General features: G+C 38.1%; 1 protein-coding gene across 1 annotated transcript; it reads right to left on the reverse strand.

Moving 5' to 3' along the window:
- Nucleotides 1–8,157: 8,157 nt before the first annotated feature.
- Nucleotides 8,158–8,892, reverse strand: LOC138905459 (uncharacterized). The gene has a single exon (XM_070193982.1). It carries the CDS (start codon nt 8,890–8,892, stop codon nt 8,158–8,160), a length of 735 nt encoding a protein of 244 aa, XP_070050083.1.
- Nucleotides 8,893–23,641: the final 14,749 nt, after the last annotated feature.

Raw genomic sequence — 23,641 nt, forward strand, 5'->3', positions numbered from 1 at the left:
GTAGGTGGGGTAGGGTGGGTAGGTGGGGTTGGGTTGGTAGATGTTGGTGGGAATGGGGAATCGGGTGGGAAGGTTGAGAAGGAGTTTTGAAAAATATTTTCCCTTCTCTTAATAGGAAAAATATTTTCCTCCAATTGGATGAAAATGAGTTCATGAGGAAAATATTTTCCAAAACATTTAGGCCAACCAAACATAAGAAAATTAAAAAATATTTTTCGGAAAATATTTTCCTTCATACCAAACACACCCTGTAAAGATTAATTGTGGTTGATTTGAGATTATTCTACCCTCATCTAGATTTCGACTTTGAGAATTTGGAATGCATGGGTCTACACATTATTTCCAAATTGGCTTAAAATTTTATAAGAGTTAATTAGGCTATGGGCCTATGACCAAAATGATATGCCAATGAATAGATGCTCAGCCCAACCCGGTCAAAAACTAGGCAGCTTGTAGCATGTTTGGCCAAGTTTCTCTTATCCTAAAAGTACTTTTTTTTCAAAATTGAACTGTTTGGCCAATCTTTTGGAAGAAAAAAGTACTTTTGAGGATAAACAGAAGCATATGTTGACAATAATGCTCCTGTTTCTAATTATCAAAGAGCCAAGGGAGATGAAAGAAAAATTAGGGCTTTGGCTATATCGAATGAAAGAGGAAAATATTTTGACATGTTTAAGGAAATGTTTGATTTGGTCTTGTCTGAAATTATAAAAGGAAAACATGCCAAATATTTTGGATTTTCAGAGCAGGCCCAACAATCTACAAATATACAGCCCAATAGAAGGAGAATGCAACCCAAAAGGAAAAGAATAGAACACAATATTTTCTCATACTGAGAGAGTAGAAATTTGGAAACATTGGATACTTCTAGAATACACACACGTATTTGTAGATAAGTTTTTCCTTTTCTGTAATTATTTTTACACAACATAAAATTAGTTATAACACATCCAATCATGTATATGACAGATATGACAAGTTAGCTAGGAAGAATGTTCTTTTTGATCTTTCTCTTTTGTACATATACAATACCATGTACAGATTTGAATATACAAAAAATCAATAGAGAAGAAAACCTCCTAAATTCTTTGTTTTCCTACATGGTATCAGAGCATTAAGTGCTCAAAATCTCATTTTTTTCTAGTTCTTCTTCAGTTTTAATTTTATTTTCAAATAGCTCTTTATGCTTAAGATCAGTCCACTCCACTTTCTGGTACCTCTTCTTCAAGCATGCTTGACACCACCGGCCCTTACTACTTGCACCCATTTGATTCACTTGGAATGATTCTGGTGAACTCTCATTTTGATAGGAAAGGATATGCAGGTTAGAGCAGGGCTATTGTCATTGCCCTTTCAGCCAAGAATAAGCTTGGTTTCATTAATGGATCTTCTGCTGAGCCAGATCCTATTTTATCTCACTACAAGTCTTGGAGCAGATGTAATGACATGGTGATCTCCTGGATTCTCAACTCACTCTCGAAGGACATTGCTGAATCTGATCTCTACTCCAAAACTGCCAAAGAGATATGAAAGGAGTTAGAGGCCAGATTTGGGCAGTGTAATGGAGCTCAGCGATACCAGCTCCAAAAGGAACTCAGTGATGTTGTGCAAGGTGCTTTAGATATAGCAGGATATTTCACAAAGGTCAAGAAAAACTGGAATGAGTCAGATGCTCTCAATACATTTGACCATTTCTCCTGCAAGTGCACCCGTGGTGGTAAGCAGAAAACCATCAAATCTCATCAAGATGGAAGGATGATCCAGTTTTTGATAGGGCTTAATAAAGCCTATTCAAGTGTTAAGAGCAGTATTCTAATGATGGACCCTCTTCCCACTGTTAGCCATGCTTATTCTTTGCTCATTCAGGATGAGAAATAAAGAAAAGTCCATGAAGCTACTTTCCTGGTGACAAATCAGAGGTTTAACAACAATTAGAGGACAAACAACTTTCAGAAGTTTAATTCTGCTGCTGGAACTATGAAACACAACTCTGATAAGCCGAAGGGAGGAAAATTTTGCACTTACTATAAAATGACAAATCATGTTGTTGATAATTATTATAGCTCTTTCAGCTTCTCCAAGAAGTGAAGGTTGGACAACAGAGTGATCAAATGTTTTCACTACTATCTCACACTGATTCTTTCTCATGGGTACTTGATTTTGGAGCCTCAGAACAGATAACTTATGATCATTTACTCTTATTTAATATCATGCCTCTGTCTACAATATTGTATGTTAAATTGCCTAATTCTCAAAAACTCAAAGTTACTCATAAGGGTAGTGTTAATATCTTGCCTGATCTTACTCTCCACAATGTGCTTTTTGTACCAGAATTCGGATTCAATCATCTCCCAGTCTACAAATTCACTACTCAATTAAGTTGTTTGTTGATTTTTTATTCTCTTGGTGCAATCTTGCAGGGCCCTTCAATAAAGAGGCCAGTGGTTCTTGGTGAAGTTCAAGAATGATTATATGATCTAAAGTCTATTCCAATCAAGCCTAGTGATGCTCCAGTCAAGTCTGCCTCAGTTTCAGTTTTTCCTAGTTCAGTTTCAGTTAGAACTTTAGCTTCTAAGTTTGTTTGTAATAATTCTAGTACTACTCCAGTTTCTAATTCTCAATCCAATTCCAAGATATTATCTGATGTAAGCCTTTGGAACAAGAGATTGGAGCATTTGCCTATTTCTAGTATGAAGAATCTTTCTAGTTTTCTATTGTCTTCATTATCTGCTTTTACTTATCCACGTGATGTTTGTTCAAAAGCAAGGTAGTCTAAGCTTCCTTTTCCTACTAGTACAATCTCAACTAAATCTATCTTTGAACTTATCCATGTGGATACTTGGGGCCCTTATAAAATCACAACTCATGATAGTTACAAGTAATTTCTAACAATTGTTGATAATTTTAGCATGGGTACATGGACATATCTTCTTTAAACAAAAAGCAATGCCTTCACTGTTTTGAAGTTTTTTTTTTGGTTTTAGTTGAAAGACATTTTAATGCCAAGGCAAAAATTATTAGATCTGACAATGCAAAAGAGTTAGGTTCTAGCCTAAACACCTCTGATTTCCTATCTTCCCAAGGTATATAATACCAGACCTCTTGTGTAGCCACACCACAACAGAATGGAGTGGTCGAAAGAAAATAAAAATATCTTTTGGAGACTTGCAGGGCTTTACTTTTTCAGTCCAATCTACCTTTATCCTATTGGGGTGAATGTCTTTTGACTACTACTTATTTGATTAACAGGTTTCTTTCTAGGGTTCTACATTACAAAATACCATATGAGCTACTTTTTGGCGGGTCTCCTTCTTATGATAACCTCAAAAGTTTTGGTTGCCTTTGCTATGCTGCTACTCTCCCTCAATCCAGGTCTAAGTTGGACCCTAGAGCTATCAAATGTGTATTTTTGGGTTTTTCTTTTAACCAAAAGGGATACAAACCGTTGGATGTACTTACTATGAAAATTTTTATTTCCAGAAATGTAAGATTTTATGAAAAAAAAAATATTTTTCTTTCTACTCCCTATGTTCTATTTTTCCAGTATCACCTTCCTCTCCTATTTCCTATTCTTATTCCCATCCTCTCTCTTTTCCTGTTTCTCCTCCTATCTCTTCCCCTAACTCTCTACCTTCTAGTTTTGCCACTAACTCTATTCTTTCTTCCTCTTCTTTTTCCTCTCCAATGCCTTCTATGACTCACAGTCCAGTACCTTTCATTCTTCCTACATATGCATATTCCCCTTCTCTGTTTTAGTTGAGAAGGTCCTCCAGACATGTTCATCCTCCTACCTATTTAAAGAATTATATATGTAATGCAGTTTACCTGACTGATCTAACCTCTATATATTTTGCAGCCTCACCCTCACCTTTTACGCTACATATTTCTACTCTTTCTCATTCTAATCATGCTTACTCAACTTCTCATATTCATGAGCAAGCCTATTTACACCCATGTTGGCAGGAAGAAATGGCACATGAGTTTGAGGCTTTGGAGGCCAACAACACTTGGGATGTAGTTTTTCTTCCTAAAAGAAAAAAAGAAACTACCTTGTAAATGGGTTTACAAAGTTAAATACAAAGTAGATGGCAGTATCGAAAGGTTCAAGGCACGACTAGTCATTCGAGGGGATGTTCAACGAGAAGGCATTGATTATACAGAAAAATTTTCACCTATGGTCAAGATGACCATTGTGAGATGCCTATTAGCAGTTGCAGTTAAAAAGGGCTGGACTTTGTTTCAATTAGACATTAACAATGCTTTTCTTCATGGTAATTTATAAGAAGAAGTGTATATGAAGTTTCTTGTTGGTATGCAACCTCCTAGTTCTAGTCATATATGTAGATTGAGGAAGTATTTATATGGTCTAAAACAGGCCTCACGGCAGTGGTATGCAAGACTAACTGCTTCTCTTAATTTTAAAGGGTATTCTTATTCCCTAAATGACTATTCCCTAGTTTTCAAGAAAACAACTATTGGAGTATGAATCCTTGCAGTTTATGTTGATGATATCCTTTTAAGGGAGTCTCAAGGACTAAGTTTTATACAGAGAAAGTTTACCTTGGAATTGTTGCTTGAATTTGATTGTCTTGACAACAAACCAACTGATTCTCCACTTCAGCCATCAACTAAACTTTATGCTGATGTTGGTGAGCTTTTTCCTTATCCTACTGTTTATCAGCGACTACTGGGAAAGCTAAGTTTTTTGACTCATACCCACCCAGATTTATCATTTGCCATTCAGCATTTTGACAAGCGCAAAACAGACACTTAAATTTTGCTCGCTAGTCAAAGATAATATAGTATAATATCGTATTCACATGGATTGGAGTTAAATAGTATTATCATAGTTTGTAACTAGATTGCTATCCAAGATGATCAACAATTTAGATTTATTTAGTTAATACTAAAATTAATTAAGAATCTAGAGCTAATGACTAATGACACTCACAACAAAGGTAAGCAAGGAAGTTATCAATGGGAGAAAATAGGGTTTTGACGAAAAAAGTGCAAGATAATTATCTGAGATTTAACTCTAGATAATTCACTTCTAATGTTCAAGTGAGTCTCTCGAATTTACTTAATTATCAGTATAAATACTTAGCTAAAACTCCTCTCTCGATTAAGTCTCAACCTCACAATATGAACCAATTTAAGCCATGTGAAGATCTGCAAGAATTCGTAGTGGATCGGTCTTTAGCAGAACCTCTTTCGATTATCCTCCTAACTAGGTTTAATCAATGATTCAACTAGCCTCTTTCGATTACTTAGAAGAATCTATGAACTCAACCAACCATATAGTGCAAAGATATCACAAGTTATGCCTCTTTGGATTACAAGAACAAGTGAATATAGATGAAACAATTAAATCTTCCAAAAATGATTCAAATATATAAAATAGAGTTATAATTCACAAACATTCATCAATACACCAGATCTATCAAAAACCAAAAGGATCTACTCCATAGACATGGAGAAGTTCTTCACAAATGTAACTAAAGTATAAAGAAACATACATTCAATCCAAACCCGGATCTTGAGTGAGGAAGAAATGATGAAATCATTGTGCTTGTGTTCTTTCAACTCCTCCTTAGTTTCCTTAGGTCGAAAATGTGTCAAAAGTCCCGAAAATGGCATTTTTTTTGTATATTTAAGACACCCCCCAATAATCCCCGGATGAAAATACCTCTTTTTAGCGAAAATGGGAATATACTCTAACATTTTTGTACTATTGCGCTGCATGTCGCGCCGCATGTCGCCGCGTCGCATGTCACGCCGCGGCATGCGACGCGCTAGTGGGAAATTCCAGTACGATTTGCAAATCAGTTGCTGGGCATATTTTACACAGTTGTGCTGCCCCATGCGACACGACAGTGTATTGTTCTTTGAGTGATTTGTTTTTTCCCAATTTTTGACATCCGGACTTGGTACTCGACCCCCGAATGCGATCCCAGTTTAATCCATTGGGCTTCTACTTAGACTTCAAAGCTTCAAATAGCTCAAACTTTCTCTGTAACATCTAAATAACTTGTAATTACTCCTATATGGTATAAAACACACAATAAGTATAAAACACGACTAATTAAGCTCAACATAAGTAAAGTGCAGTGAATTAGAGTGTAATAAGAGACTAAAATACGGGATTATAGACTACCATCAACACCCCACATTTAAACCATTGCTCGTCCTCGAGCAAACAAACTAGACTTCACATAGACACAACCTTTTTAAATAACTCTCCTAAGTCATCACACCAAGAATAATAGAACAGATTAAGCACAATACTGTAACATCTTTGCCTCAAGAGTTGATACAAAAACACCACATATTTTTCACAATCTGCTCACTTACTCTACAGAAGTCAATGACATTACCTTTCCTTTATGAATCAAGTGCCCTCACACAACAATAGAGAGTAGTTCCAAAAATAATAAAGTTTAAGAACAATTAGGAACTCAAGATAGAAAGATTTCACTCACTCTTAGAAGTAATATTCATATGCCACAAAGAATTTACCATAAGCTTGCCCATTGTGTACTACTCTACTAATTGAGCTTATTCAGTCAAGGATCAAGTAGGACTTTATTTGGTTGTAATGTAGGTTGCGGGATGGGTATGATACATTTGGATATATTGACTACACCTACCTAAGCACTTTAATACATACAATTGGACATTCAAAATCCCACACTTTTTTCAAACTCCACCCTTACATCAATATATGTCAACTCCCCACTTCTTTAAGCACACATACATTAAAAGTTACCACTATCAATGAATATTTACACAACAATGCAACTATATATTCTTCAATTCACGTGGCTCTTATGTTTTTCAAAACAATGCACCTTTCTCCTTATTTCATTAATTTCACTCCAAAGCCAACCAACACCCCACACTTGAACTTTTACAAAGTTCATAACAATTTCAAGTGATCGTGAGAGGTAAAATGGGTAAGGCTTATAATGTGGTTGCTAAAGAAATAGGATTACATGCTCAAAGGGGTTAACTAAGATATATAACAATTAGGTGGGTACAACATATAACTGGCTCAACAAAGAAATGCCTATATCACTTCCAAGAGTGAATAAAACTACTATTTCGATTTGCAAACACACCGAAAAAGTTCTAGAAATAAAATGCAATGCACCTAATACACAAAATCTCACACATATATGGCACAAAACTCACTCACGATCGGACTCATCAAGACACTCTAATCAAAGTAGTTAAGCAAAGTTAAGATCATACAATTTAAGGTGCTTATACATGAGTCAAAAACTGAGCCTAAGCGTCACAACTAAAGCACTTACTATTCTCAAGGCATAATAAAGTCAAGAGATATTTCTTTCATTTAAAATCATAGTACAAGATCTCCTACTCCTAAAAAACAACTAACTACACCCGGTTCAAACAAAAACCTTGAAAAAGAACCGCGGCACAAAGAAAAACCAAGGGGAAATTATTATACTACCTAAAGAAAATAATATATATTTTCTCTTCGACTTAATCCCTCAAGAAACCTGTCAAACGACATTCATCATCAGAAAAAATCAAAAATCTTAAAATTTTCAATCAAATGAATTACAAAAACACACATAAACATTTATAAATTCTATACATATATTCATCCCCACCCCACACTTTAAATTGTGTCATGTCCCTATGACACACAAATAAAAAGAAAGAGGTAAGGACAACTTCCCTGAACATTTAGTCGGGGTTTGAGTCGAACTTGGGCTCCATCCCTCGCGCCCGAACTAGTGCACTCATCCATGTAGATAGCTTCTTCTCAGCCTTCTTGGGGTACACCCTACACTCACTACAGCATTCTCTGTCACGCCCTTCACTTTCCACACCACACTAGCAGTTAGCTTATCCCTTTTTACCCCCGTTTCTACACCCATCTCAAAAGTCACCGTTTTCTCGCCCACTATAAGCATGAGTTTTCTCTCATGTATATCTAATATTTATCTACCCGTTGCTAGGAATGGTCTTCCTAGGATGAGGGGGGCTCCTTTTTCTCTTCCATATTAACCACTATGAAATCCAAAGAAAATACAAACTTATCTACCCGAACTAAGACATCTTCAACTATTCCCTCGGGTATAGAGTCGTTTAGTCTTCCAACTGAAAAGATATTGGTGCATACCTTATCTATCCAATCTCCTTCTCCAGTTTCCTGTAAATAGATAGAGGCATTAAATTAATTGAGGCACCAAAATTACATAGAGACTTTTCAAAATTAGTAGTGCTCAAAGAGCAAGGTATGTTAAAACTCCCTTGATCTTCATATTTTTCTATGAGTTTGTTTTGCAATATTGCACTGCAATGCTCTGTGAGCTTGACCACTAAGGTCTCTTTCATTTTCCTCTTCTTTGTGAGGATCTCCTTCAAGATCTTGGCATAAGACGGCATTTGAAAGAGCACTTCTGTGAATGGTAGGTTTACATGAACCTGTTTCAGCACATCTAGAAATCTCTCTAAATGCTTGTCCAGCTTTTCTCTACTTAGCTTTTGGGTAAAAGGCAGCGCATGCATATGTTTTCTCGCCTCAGGTTCCTTCTTTCTCGAGTTTTCTTCCTTCTTCTTTTCGATACCACTTTTCAGCTGCTCCCCGCTTTCTTTTTCATGTCTCACATCTTTGTGGATTGGGGTGAGATCTTTCAACACTTGCCCACTTCTCAAAGTTACAACATTCACTATTTCTTTGGGATTTCTTTCTATATCAGCCGAGAGTGTTCCTAGGACTCTCTCAGACATTAGAGTAGCTAAGTGCCCAACCTGTCTTTCCAGACTTCGAAAAGATATACCCAATTCTTTGATAGATGCATCATGGGAGTCAAGCCTCTCATCTGTCTTGATAATGAAGGTCTTCATAAGATCTTCCATGCTGGGTTGATTCAACTGTGGAGATTGATATTGCTGCCTCTGCTGATTTTGAAAACCCGGAGCTCCTTATTCCTGGAATCTGGGGTTGTTTTGTTGCCATGCATTTGCAGTACCCCCAGGTGAACTCTATGAAAAAATGGGGTGCCTCTGACCCATTGCTTTAAAATTATAGTTTCTTACAGCATTCACTTCCTCAGTTGAGCCTTAACACTCATGAGTAGGGTGTCCTCTTCCACATATATCACAAGCTGCGTGGTATACATTTTGCATCGAAGCTACAGTTTGCTTTCGTATTTCTTTAGCCATAACATCAATTTGTACTTGCGCAAATGTAGTAGCATCAACTTGGTGAACACCAGTTGATTTTCTTCTTTTCACACTATCAGAGGGCCACTAATTAGCATCTTCGGATAACTCATCAAGAATAGTAACTATCTCCTCTGGAGTCTTCTTTATAAGCCTCCAACTGCATTGCTTAATGTTCTACGCAAGGTTGTTATCAATCTATCCCAAAAATCCTGGAGTTGCATCCAGAGATCAATTCTGTTATGTTGACACCTCCTAACTATCTCCTTAAACCTCTCTCATGCTTCAAAACAATTTCATTCTCTTTCTGGCAGAATTTATGGATTTCTCTTCTAAACTTGACCATCTTAGCTGAGGAGAAATATTTATCAAGAAAGTTTCTAGTCATTTTCTCCCATGTTCTAATTGATCCAATTGGCAAGTTTCGAAGCCACTGCTTCGCATCATCTTTAAGTAGAAAGGAGAATGCCCTTAAATACACTGCATCTTGTGAGACCCCATTGTATTAAAAGGTTTTCATAATCTCCTCGAAGTCCACCAGATGCGTTTTTGGATCTTCGTTCATCTTCCCTCTGAAAACACAATTGTTTTGAATGGTTTGAAGCAAGCCTTGCTTCAGCTCGAAATTATTGGATGCAATTGGAGGTGGTCCAACACTTGACAATCCTTGATTGTAGACTTGTCTGGCGTAGTCACCCAATGCTCTACCAAGCCTTGGTATCGCATTCTCGAATTGGTCTTCAATCAAGGGTCGATTTAGATTGAATCTTCGACCCATATTGTCTTCGACAGTTTCCTCAGCAACACTATGGGCTGCCTCATCAGATATCCTTACAGTTGCCTCTACCTCATTGTCATCGTTATTATCCATGTGTTCTTGGTTGGAAGGTTGCCCCAAGAACCTTACAGTAAACTCTTTCTCCTTCCTCAGTTGTCACAAGTGTTTTTCCAATTCCGGGTTGTAGGGTATTACTTATTTACAAGAAGATCGTGTCATACACAACAGACGTAACGTGTTGCCCTGCACACGGAGAAGAAACCCGTGAAGAACAAAATAAAAGTAAAAAAAACAAAAAAATCCTGAATTAGCACTACAAAATATTTCAAACACTATTAATTGCCAATCTCCGGCAACAACGCCAAAATTTGACAAGCGAAAACACACACACTTAAATTGTACTCACTAGTCAAAGATAGTATATTATAATATCGTATCCATAGGGATTGGAGTTAAATAATATTATCGTAGTTTGTAGCTATATTGCTATCCAAGATGATCAACAATTTAGATTTTTGTGGTTAATACTAAAATTGATTAAGAATCTAGAGCTAATGACTAATGACAGTCACAATAAAGGTAAGCAAGGAAGTTACCAATGGGAGAAAATAGGGTTTTGACGGAATAAGTGCAAGATAATAATCTGGGATTTCACTCTAGATAATTCACTTTTAATGTTCAAGTGAGTCTCTTGAATTTACTTAATTATCAGTACAAATGTTTAGCAAAACCTCCACTCTCGATTAAGTCTCAACCTCACAATATGAACCAATTTAAGCCCTGTGAAGATCTACAAGAATTCATAGTGGATTGGTCTTTAGGAGAACCTCTTTCGATTATCCTCCTAACTAGGTTTAATCAATGATTCAACTAACCTCTTTCGATTACTTAAAAGAATCTATGAACTCAACCAACCATATAGTGCAAAGATATCACAAGTTATGCCTCTTTCGATTACAAGAACAAGTGAATATTGATGAAATAATTAAATCTTCCAAAAATGATTCAAATACATAAAATAGAGTTATAATTCACAAACAATCATCAATACACCAAATTCATCAAAAACCAAAAGGATCTACTCCATAGACATGGAGAAATTCTTCACAAATGTAACTAAAGTGTAGGGAAACATAAATTCAATCCAAACCCAGATCATGAGTGAGGAAGGAATGATGAAATCCTTGTGCTTGTGTTCTTCAAACTCCTCCTTAGTCTCCTTAGCCTCCTTAGGTCGAAAATGTGTCAAAAGTCCCGAAAATGGCATTTTTCCGTGTATTTAAGACACCCCCAATAATCCCTGGACGAAAATATCCTTTTTAGCGGAAATGGAAAGATACTCTAACATTTTTGTACTATCGTGCCGCGCCGCAGAATGCGACGCGCTTGTGGGAAATTCCAGTACGATTTGCAAATCCGTTTTTGGGCATATTTTAGATAGTCGCAGTGCCCCATGCGGTGCGGCAGTGTATTGTTCTTAGAGTGATTCATTTTTTCCCAATTTTTGACATCCAGACTTGGTACTCGACCCCCGAATGCGATCCTGATTTAATCCCTTGGACTTCTACTCAGACTTCAAAGCTCCAAATAGCTCGAATTTGCTCTGTAACATCTAAATAACTCGAAATCACTCCTACACGGTATAAAACACACAATAAGTGTAAAACACAACTAATTAAGCTCAATATAAGTAAAGTGCAGTAGATTATAGTGTAATAAGCGACTAAAATACGGGATTATAGTCTACCATCACATTTGACTCAAAACATGCAAACTCTTCGACAACCTCATTTTCGAGCAGCCATTCACTATCTTCGTTACTTACTTGCCAATCCGGGTCTTGGTTTGTTTTTAAGAACTGATCCCCCTTTTCAGCTGCTTGCCTTTTGTGATTACGACTGGGGTTCTTTCCTGGATACTCGTCGTTCTGTTAGCAGCTATTTCATTAGCCTTGGTGGCTTTCTTATTTCTTGGAAATCAAAGAAACAACCTTTAATTTCCCTCCCCTCTGCCGAATTAGAGTACATATCCATGAGGAGCGTTGTTGCCGAACTTACATGGATCGTTTGCTTAATATCTGACCTCACCATTTCACCATCTTTTCCGGTCTCTCTTCATTATGATTGTCAAGCTGCCAAACATATCGCTCGAAATCCAGTTTTCTATGAGCGTAGCAAGCATGTGGAGCTTGATTGTCATTTTGTTCGCCAACAGTTCCTTGCCGACCTCATTACTCTCAATTTTGTTCCCTCTGTTTCTCAACTTGCCGACGTCTTCACCAAATCTCTCACTTGCCTTTGTCATCAGCAAGTTATAGGCAAGTTGGGGGTTTCTTCATACCCCTCCAACTTGAGGGAGGGGTGTGTGTGTGTGTTAACAATAATGCTCTTATTTCTAATCGTCAAAGAGTCAAGGGAGATGAAAGAAAAATTAGGTCTTTGGTTGTATCGAATGAAAGAGGGAAATGTTTTGACATGTTTAAGGAAAGGTTTGATTTGGTCTTGTCTAAAATTATAAAAAGAAAACGGGCCAGAAGTTTTGGACTTCCGGAGCAGGCCTAACAATTTACAAATATACAACCTAATAGATGGAGAATGCAACTCAAAAGGAAAAGAATAGAACACAATATTTTCTCATACTCAAAAAGTAAAAATTTGGAAACATTTGATACTTCTAGAATACATACACGTATTTGTAGATGAGTTTTTCCTTTTCTGTAATTATTTTTACACAGTATAAAATTAGTTATCACACATCCAATCATGTATAGGACATTTGTGACAAGTTAGTTGGGAAGAACATTCTTTTTTCTCTTTCTTTTTTGTTTATATACAATACCATGTACAGATTTGAATATACAGAAAATCAATAGAGAATAAAACCTCCTAAATTCTCTGTTTTCCTACAGCATAAAAAAGTAACTTCTTTCCAAAAATACTTTTGATAAAAATACACTTAGAAGTAGTTTTTAAAAGCTTGGCCAAACACTAATTGGTGCTTAGAGGTGCATTTCAAATCAATTATCCAAACACAAACAACTTCTCACTAAAAGTACTTTTGAGAAAAAGCACTTCTCAAAATAAGATAATTTTTGCAGCTTGGCCAAACAGGCTATTGGGAAAGTTATACTTTCATGGGTTGAATTTGACACTTCTAATTTTTCTCAGGTTTCCTACACAGTGGGACTTTTACATTTGGGAAATTATTATTTAAGTTAGTACAAACATTAGCCAATTTATAAATTATTACCAATATTAATCAATTAGCCATTTGTAGCTAAAAAAAGATCAAATTCTTGCTTTCTTTTGAGTGTGCTATTGGAATGGATTGGATACATCTTAAGGAGTTTAAAGCTCAGTTTTGGGATAATTTGGTAGAGTTTTGAGCTGGTTTGAATTAAAAATTTGAAGTAGAAGATGAACATAGAAAAGATGATTTGGTATCACATATGTATCATATGTGTATCACATATATATCATATTTGTATCACATATGTATCATATTTGTATCAAATGTGCATCACATGTATATTCATGTATACTTGTTTGTGAGATACATGCGTGATACATGTCTCGCAAAAAAAAAATTGAATTCAATTTTAACTACGAATTTTGATATCAAATCAGTCCAAGTCACCTCCAATCTTCCTCAAGCTTTGTGTATTGACTCATCTATATGCTTTCAATGAATTTCAACCACACCCATTAAAAAAATATCACTTTTTGCCTAGAGTTTTGAATATATATATATATATATATATATATATATATATATATATATATATATATATACACACACACATTTTAACACCTTGTTTGTTACTTCATCCATGAAATATTTTTTCCGTCTTGCATCTAATGCCGCTAATCATGCTTAAAAATATGGAAGAAAATATTTGCGTATGATTCTTGGAGAGAAAGAATCCTTCTTTATTTGAGTTTTCAATTTTTGTATGTGCTGGACTAGTTTTGATAAGTTAATAATTAATTACTAGATATTGATAAGTTATGACTTATTTGAGATATTTCCGTAAGATTTTCTTTACATTTTTTCTCAGCTGTTGTATTGCCTTGAGATAGAAAAACAAATGTTGCAGAAAATAATTAAATAAACTACTGAAACATTTTAACGATATGCTTCTTATTCCGTTGACAGGAAATTAAAATTTGTATGAGATCAGGTACATGTAAAATCGAGTTGCTAGGTATATGGATTAGAATTATTTCCGCTATAACTTTACTAAAGTCTCAGCCAATAGTGTTAGTTTATTGAATCGAGATGTTTTAAACACAAATTACTACGTAGTATAACCACATCTAATCTAGGCAAGAGGAAATTAGATCGCATTAAGTGGAACATTGTGACTTCCTAGAGATATGTCGGCACGATATTCTCTTTGCCAAGCCTTGTCATTTTTCAACATAAGAATCTATTGTAATTAATTAATTCCTGCTGATTGGATCTTGTCCTTGCATTGTTGCTTTGTCAGTTTGAACCTTCATTGGAATTCCAATCATAGGTTAACCTGCTTCGGTGGGATTGGAACCCCAATATAGGACCCCAATATATAGAACCTTAATTGTGCTTTACAGTTTTTCAATATCTGAAGGGTCTAATAAACGACCAGCCGATAGTTTATGTTAGAATGATCCATTGATCAGTTCAATTGTAATCTCATCACTTCCTTTAAAATGGAGTAGAATACAACATACAATTTCTGCATAATTAATGATAATATAATTGCCACCATATATATCCATTCTTATGCTTCAATTAAGCACTCATAGTTAAGGGTCAATTGGTTTTTTAGCTATTTACAAATTTGTTTTTAGTTTTATGATCCTATCTTTTTTTTTATACATAAAAAATTTTAAAAAAATATTTTTCTTAAATTCAATATTATAAAAGGACATGATATACAAAAAGCACCATAATTATAAATCTAACACTTGGACGAACAAGTTTATAATCTTGAAATGAAATACTCACATAGTGACAACCGCATTTGCGGTCTACTTAAAGCATACTCTTGACCTAGGGAACGGAATAATTTCCTCTGGCACTATAATTTTTTGTTTTTCTTTTAAACTCACATGATTTTCTTGAGCTTGTAATAAGTTTGTCCTCGAAATCGAAACAGGGGTATTCTCAGCTTTGATCTGGGGTAGTTCATTTAACAGAATAAGGGTCCGAAATATAAATGTGATCTTTATAAACTCAAATGACCGAAATGAGTGAAAAAAATATATTTTGACGGTATATTGTCGAAATCGATTTTGGTCTTCGTACGACTGGTCAAGATGAAAAACATAATGGATAGAAAAGAGTCTTCATAATATCAAGATGAGATCCGAAGAAGGCACAAACGAGCTTCGAGTTTTAGGGACAGATCAAATACCAAGCACGAAGTCATTATCGAGCTCGAATCCAAATCGAACTATGATGAGAAGCGATGGAATCGGGCTTAAGATCCAGAGGCCAACCAATACCGAGCCCAAGTCAATACCGGACCCAGAGTTAATATCGAGCTCGAGCCCACATCGAGCTCTAAGCCTGGAAACCGACCGATACCAAGTCCGATCAAGATCGAGCCAAGAGACAAGGGTCGTTACATCCGCACTAAGAAAGGGAATCTCGTCGGAAATTAGGGAAAAGTTTATTTATCATGGTTTCTCACTATGTATTTTTTATTATATCCAAAGTAGAATCCCTCCACTACAAGAGGGATGGCTATTATTCCTGGAAGGGGGCATCAAATTATTAATACACTGTAACTCAAATACTGTTGATACATTCCCATATTAAGAGATTTATCCTTTTGAGCTTCATACATAATTTCATTTTTGCTTGTTCATAAATCATCTTCCTTTCAACTCGGTTTGTATCTTTTCTTTATAGTCAATATTCGATATTTCTGCTCACTCTTACGATTTGTGCCAAGTTATACTATATATCCTTAGAACTACGTACAAATTCAACTCAACCGTTTTTCAGGTAAACAGTTTGGCGCCCATAACAGTGATTATTTGATACGAATATCTGCAAACACGCCATTTTACGTTTGTTTTTGGAAGTGTCTTTGATGTCAGATTAGAAACTGCGAGCTCTCAATTAATGGCCCTATCTATCGACAACAAAGATAGCCTTCAAGATGAAAACAACAACTTAATGATCGATGAGGAAAGGCCGCTCGTCAATACCGTTGGAGCTCGGATCGAAGTACCAGTAGACGTTAATCTGCATATGGCCATCAATGCAAACCAACGTTCCAACCCTGAAAATAGCATTCATGGTGGAACTCGATATGCAGCTCGAAATACCCAGAACGTTGAGGAAAACGGAATCAGCTTACGTATGATTTTCGAAATATTGCAAGCAAAACAGGTAGCGATAGCTCAGTTGTAGAGTCCAACCCAGGTACCGAGCAGGCCGGAGCCCAGTCTACCCTGAGAAATCACCCACAGAACGGAGCTAGCAATAGTAAGATCAAATGAGCAATAATCGGGGACTAATCCCGAAATTGTTAAGATACTCGAGGAACTCCCAAAACGGATCGAAGCAAATGATAAAAAGTGGAAACATATAGCTCTACGGTCGATCAGATCCCGGGGGCACCACCTGTGCTGAAAGGGTTGGATTCCAAAACATTCGTGCAAAATCCTTTTCCACCAAGTGCAGCTCCAAAACCGATCCCTAAAAAATTCTGCATGCCCAAGATTCCTAAATATAATGGAACGACCGACCCCAATAAATATGTCACCTCTTACACATGTACCATCAAGGGTAGCGATTTAGAAGACGATGAAATCGAATATGTGTTGTTGAAAAAATCAGGAGAGACCCTTTCGAAGGGAGCAATGATTTGGTATCACAACCTACCACCAAACTCCATCGACTCATTCGTCATGTTAGCAGATTCTTTCGTAAAGGCACACGCAGGGGCCATAAAAGTCGCAACGAGGAAATCGGACCTTTTCAAGATAAGACAAAGGGATAATGAAATGCTGAGGGAATTCGTGTCCCGGTTTCAAATAGAACGCATAGAATTGCCACCGGTCACATATGATTGGGCCGTTCAAGCTTTCACTCAAGGGTTGAACGAGTAGAGTTCGGTAGCATCACATCAGCTGAAACAAAATTTGATCGAGTATTTGGCTGTAACATGGGCAGATGTTCACAATCGATATCAATCGAAGATCAGGGTCGAGGACGACCAATTAGGAGACCCTTCCAGTTCAGTATATCCAAACAGGTCGGTACTTAAATACCAGAGGGACGTCGACAGAGATCCAAGGTCGAACAGAGACCGATATCAACCATATACCGTAGATCGAAGGAACAATGGTTCAGGACACAAATCTGCCCGGAATAATCGAAGAAGTGATTGAGTACAAAATTCTCGGGGACTTATGAGAAAAAGTGGTTTTGACAAGCATGTCGATCCCACAGAAGCACCTCGGTTATCGGAATATAGCTTTAGCATCGATACATCGGGCATTGTTTTGGCCATCGAAGGATTAAAGATACCAGGTGGCCTAGACCCATACAAACCGATCCTTCCCAAAGAAACCCAAATTTGATGTGCAAGTATCATGGCATGCATGGTCACAAGACCGAAGATTGCAGGTAATTAAGGGAGGAGGTAGCCCGTCTATTCAATGAGGGCCACCTTCGAGAGTTCCTCAGCGATCGATCCAAGAATCATTTCAGAGAAAGGGATGCCAACAGGAAAAATGAACAGGAGGAACCCCAACATGTCATTCATATGATCGCCGGTGGGGTCGACACTCCATAGGGACCCATATTCAAATGCATTAAGGTATCAATCACTAGGGAAAAACAAGCATGAGACTATGTGCCCGAAGGCACTTTATCATTCAACAACGAAGAAGCAGAAGGCATTTCTCAGCCCCACAACGATGCTATGGTAATTTTTATCTTATTAAATAAAGTTCAAGTTAAGCGTGTTTTAGTGGATCCAGGTAGCTCGACGAATATCATCCGATCGAGGGTCGTGGAGCAGCTCGGCCTACAAAATAAAATCGTGCCCGCAACTCGCGTCTTAAACGACTTCAATATGGCCAGTGAAACAACTAAATGAGAGATTACTCTACCGGTGAACGTAGCTGGAACTATTCAAGATACCAAGTTCCACGTAATCGAGGGTGACATGAGGTATAATGCCCTTCTCGGAAGGCCTTGGATCAATAATATGAGGGCAGCCCCTTTGACTCTCCACCAAATGATGAAATTCCCAATGTCATATGGTGTAAACAAAGTATACGGGGATGAGCATGCTGCAAAGGAAATTTTTACGGTCGATGAGGTAACACCGATATCAACACTATCAATCTCGTAAAGGTCGAGCATCGAAGGTAAACACGAAGTCAAATAGCAATCACAGCCACCAGCCTCGACCGAATCAAGGAAGCAGGAGATAGAAGAAAAATAGGAGGATTTTCTGACCCCTCAAACTTTTAATGTTCCCGAAGATTCTGACTCTACCAAATCAATGGTCGAAGAGCTGGAACAGGTTATATTGATCGAGTACCTGCCCGAGCGAAAGGTATACCTGGGAATGAGATTAATCCCCGAACTCAGGAAAAAGCTTATTCAATTTCTTATTGATAACATAGATTATTTTGCTTGGTCCCATTTAGACATGACAGGGATCCCACCGGAGATAACGACGCATCGGCTAAGCCTGAACCCTAGGTTTAAACCGGTGAAGCAAAAGAGAATACCCCAGTTAGAGGTAAAGCAAGCATTCCTAAAGGACGAGGTAACTAAACCGCTCAAAATAGGGTCCATTCGGGAGGTGAAATATCCCGAATGGTTAGCCAATGTAGTTGTAGTCCCTAAAAAGGGGAACAAACTTAGAATGTGTGTAGATTATAAGGATTTAAATAAGGCGTGCCCCAAAGATTATTTTTCACTGCCTAACATCAGTCACATGATCGATGCCACGGCCGGCCACGAGATCCTTACTTTTCTCGATGCCTATTTCGGGTACAATCAAATCCAATGAACCCGGAGGACCGAGAAAAGACTTCATTTATCACCAAGTATGGAACATATTGTTATAATGTAATGCCCTTCGGGCTAAAAAATGTGGGAGCTACTTACCAACGCCTAGTAAATAAAATGTTAGAAGAACAAATAGGTAAATCAATTGAAGTTAGTATTTATGACATGCTAGTTAAGTCCCTACGCACAGAGGACCATTTGGTTCATTTGCAGGAAACGTTCGAGATTTTAAGGAAATAAAACATGAAGCTCAACCCCAAGAAGTGTGCTTTCGGGGTCGGTTCGGGGAAGTTCCTTGGCTTCATGGTATTGAATCGGGAGATAGAGATCAACCCCGATAAAATCAAGTCCATCGAAGATATTACCGCCATAGACAGTGTAAAAGTCATGTAGAAGCCAACCAGACGGATAGCTGCCTTAGGCCGATTCATTTCAAAGTCGTCAGATCGAAGCCACTCATTTTTCTCTCTACTAAAAAAGAAGAACGATTTCGTCTGGACCCCGGAATGTCAACATGCATTAGAGGAATTGAAGCGATACCTATCGAGCTCACCGCTGCTTCACACTCCGAAGGCAGTTGAGAAACTTTACTTGTACTTGGCAGTATCAAAAATAGTGGTATCCTAATTCGAGAAGAGCAAGGTACGCAATTTCCTGTTTATTATGTTAGTCGAACCTTAAGGGAAGCAGAAACTAGATATCCACATTTAGAGAAATTGGCACTTGCACTGATAAGCGCCTCTAAAAAGTTAATACCATACTTTCAATGTCACCCCATATGCGTATTAACCACTTACCCACTTGGTAATATTTTGCACAAGCCTGAACTATCGGGCCGATTGGCCAAATGGGCTGTCAAACTCAGTGGGTACAATATCGAATATCAACCTTGGACAACCATCAAATATCAAATTTTAGCGGACTTCGTGGCCGATTTCATGCCAACCCTCGTATCCAAAGTTGAAAAGGAACTCTTGTTAAAATCGGGCATATCATCAGGGTTATGGCCCCTCTTCACAGAGGTGCTTCGAATGTGAAGGGGTCTGAGCTAGGCATCGTTTTGAAGCCGCCCACGGGTAGCACTATTAGGCAATCTATCAAAACTTCTAGGTTGACTAACAACGAGGCCGAGTATGAGGCTATGATTGCAGGTCTCGAGCTAGCTAAAAGCTTGGGAGCACAAGTCATTGAAGCCAAGTGTGACTCTTTACTAGTGGTAAACCAAGTAAAAAACCTTCGAACTTCGAAAGGATATAATGCAAATGTATTTGGACAAACTGCAGGTAACTTTGCACAGTTTCAAAAAATGGACTTTACAGCATGTACCTCGAGAACAAAACAGTGAGGCCGATGAATTTGCAAATTTGGGGTCATTGGTCGAGGAAGACGAGATCAGCTCGGGACCTGTCGTTCAACACTCGAAATTCGTAATCAAGGAAGGTCATGCCGAGATAAACTTTAAAATCTTAACCTGGGATTGGAGGAATAAATATATTGAATACTTGAAGAACGAAAAGTTCTCATCGGGCCCTAAAGAGTCAAGGACCCTACAAACCAAAGTTGCTCGATTCACATTGGCGGAAGATGGGACATTATACAGAAGGACATTCGATGGACCATTGGTAGTATGCTTAGGACCAGGAGATATCGATTATGTTTTACGAGAGGTCCATGAAGGAACTTGTGGGAACAACTCCGACGCCGAATCACTGATTCACAAAATCATTAGAGTAGGATACTACTGGGATAGCATGGAAAAAGACACTAAGGAGTTTGTTCGAATATGTGATAAATGTCAAAGGTTTGCACCGATGTTCCATCAGCCCGGAGAACAACTTCACTCAGTCTTATCCCCATGGCCAATCATGAAATGGTGGATGGATATCGTCGGCCCTCTGCCATTGGCCCCAGGTAAAGCTAAGTTCATTTTATTTGTGACTGACTATTTCTCTAAGTGGGTTGAAGCACGGGTGTTCGAGAAAGTGAGAGAGAAAGAAGTTATAGATTTCATCTAGGATCACGTCGTATGTCGATTTGGAATACCCGCCGAAATAGTGTGTGACAATGGAAAACAATTTATCGGCAGCAAAGTGACGGAATTCCTCGAAGACAATAAAATAAAGATAATATTAACAACGTCGTATCACCCTAGTAGTAACGGACAGACCGAATCGACGAACAAGACTATCATTCAAAACATAAATAAAAGGTTGAACGACGCTAAGGGGAAATGGAGAGAAATTCTACCCGAAGTCCTTTGGGCATATCAAACAACATCAAAGTCCAGTACGGGGGCAACCCCGTTCTCCTTAGTATATGGCTTCGAAGCCTTGATTCCAATTGAAGTCGGGGAACCCAGTGCCAGGTTTCGACATACAATAGAAGAGTCAAATCACGAGGCTATGAATACTAGCCTCAAATTATTGGATGAAAAATGAGAAGCAGCTCTCGTCCGATTGGCCGCTCAAAAGCAGCGGATCGAAAGATACTATAATAGAAGAACCAATTTTTGCCATTTTAAAATCGGGGACTTAGTGCTAAGGAAAGTCACCCACAACATCCGAAATCCAAATGAAGGAAAACTGGGTCCAAACTGGGAAGGACCGTATCAGGTACTCGAAATCATCGGTAAAGGATTCTACAAGCTCGGTGTTATAAACGAAAAATAACTACCACGCAATTGGAACGTGTCGCACCTAAAATGATACTACTGCTAAGGTATGATCCTCCCATATTCGTTTATATTTAGAAACTAACCCTTGCAGGAGTTCGACCAGGAACAAGGACGGATTATTCAACACAAAGCCTTAGGCATGAGAGCACGCGTTGTACTCTTTTTCCCTTAGACCGGTTTTTTCCCAAATGGGTTTTTCGGCAAGATTTTTAATGAGGCAACCATTGATCGTGCTAACTTAGAACAATTCAACTGTATTTGAGGCCACTTTACAATCAACCTCAAATACTGGGGGGGCATTATAATCGAATAAATCAAGTTCGTTACAAGAAAGTTACTTAATGTCAAACAGGGTCTCGATAGGGGAAAAGTGTAAGGGCCAAATGGTCAAAACGAACCATGCTCGCATAGTTTTGCTCGAACCTTGGCACAAAACACGAACACATGTATAATGACTTATGAAGAAAAACTTCTTCTTTACCGATATCTCATATTTTGGAAAGTTCGTTCTACTTCATGATTCAAACAGGCTTAAGGGTCGATCATGACTGAAGGAGTTTGAAAACCTTACCCCATAAATTGGGGACTACCAATTAAAATACCGAAGAAATCAATATCCATAAAGCCTAAGGGCTACTTTTTACTTCGAGTTCGAGAAATCAAACTCACTCGACTACTAAGCCTAAGGGCTAACAATAACGTCGAGTTCGAGCAATCACTCACTCGATCAATAAAGCCTAAGGGCTACTCTTACCTCGAGTTCGAGCAAACACTCACTCGACTACTAAGCCTATGGGATACTCTTACCTCGAGTTTGAGCAAACACACACTCGACTACTAAGCCTACGGGCTACATTACTTCGAGTTCAAGCAATCACGCACTTGACCACTAAGCCTAAGGGCTACTCTTACCTCGAGTTCGAGAAAATACTCACTCGACTACTAAGCCTACGGGCTACTCTTACCTCGAGTTCGAGCAAACACTCACTCAACTACTAAGCCTACGGGCTACATTACTTAGATTTCGAGCAAACACTCACTCGACTATTAAGCCTAAGGGCTATATTACTACTTTAAAGCCTAAGGGATACTTTTTACTTTAAGTTCGAGAAATCAAACTCACTTGACTACTAAGCCTAAGGGCTAACAATTACATCGAGTTCGAGCAATCACTCACTCGACCAATAAATCCTAAGGGCTACTCTTACCTCAAGTTCGAGCAAACATTCACTTGACTACTAAGCCTACGGGCTACTCTTACCTCGAGTTCGAGCAAACACTCACTCGACTACTAAGCCTACAGCCTATATTACTTCGAGTTCGAGCAATAACTCACTCGACCTCTAAGCCTAAGGGCTACTCTTACCTCAAGTTCGAGCAAACACCCACTCGACTACTAAGCCTACGGGCTACTCTTACCTTGAGTTCGAACAAACACTCGCTCGACTACTAAGCCTATGGGCTATATTACTTCGAGTTCGAGCAATCACTCACTCGACCACTAAGCCTACAGGATACTCTTACCTCGAGTTCGAGCAAACACTCACTCGACTACTAAGCCTATGGCTACATTACTTCGAGTTCGAGCAATCACTCACTCGACCACTAAGCCTAAGGGCTACTCTTACTTTGAGTTCGAGCAATCAGTCACTCGACTGCTAAGCCTAAGGTCTACCTTACTTCGAGTTTGAACAATCACTCGACCATAAAGCCTAAGGGCTACCTTACTTCGAGTCCGAGCAAGCACTCACTCGGTTACAAAGACCACAAGGTCCGAATTCGATCAAATTGCCTAAAGCCTCGAACTTATGAATACATTCCTAAGGCATGAATGAAACAAAATCTTCACAAGGCAGAGAATAAAAAGGAGACAAGTCGGGGAAAGAAAAGATCTTTATATATATAAGGCTTTACAATGCCCAAACAGGACCCTACACAAAAAACCAAAATGGAAAAAACCTTAA

This window comes from Nicotiana tomentosiformis, chromosome 2, assembly GCF_000390325.3.
Source record: "Nicotiana tomentosiformis chromosome 2, ASM39032v3, whole genome shotgun sequence".
NCBI lineage: Eukaryota > Viridiplantae > Streptophyta > Magnoliopsida > Solanales > Solanaceae > Nicotiana > Nicotiana tomentosiformis.

What these genes read in the sequence shown, in the direction of transcription:
- LOC138905459 (XM_070193982.1), bottom strand. Translation starts at nt 8,892, where the DNA reads ATGGAAGATCTTATGAAGACCTTCATTATCAAGACAGATGAGAGGCTT.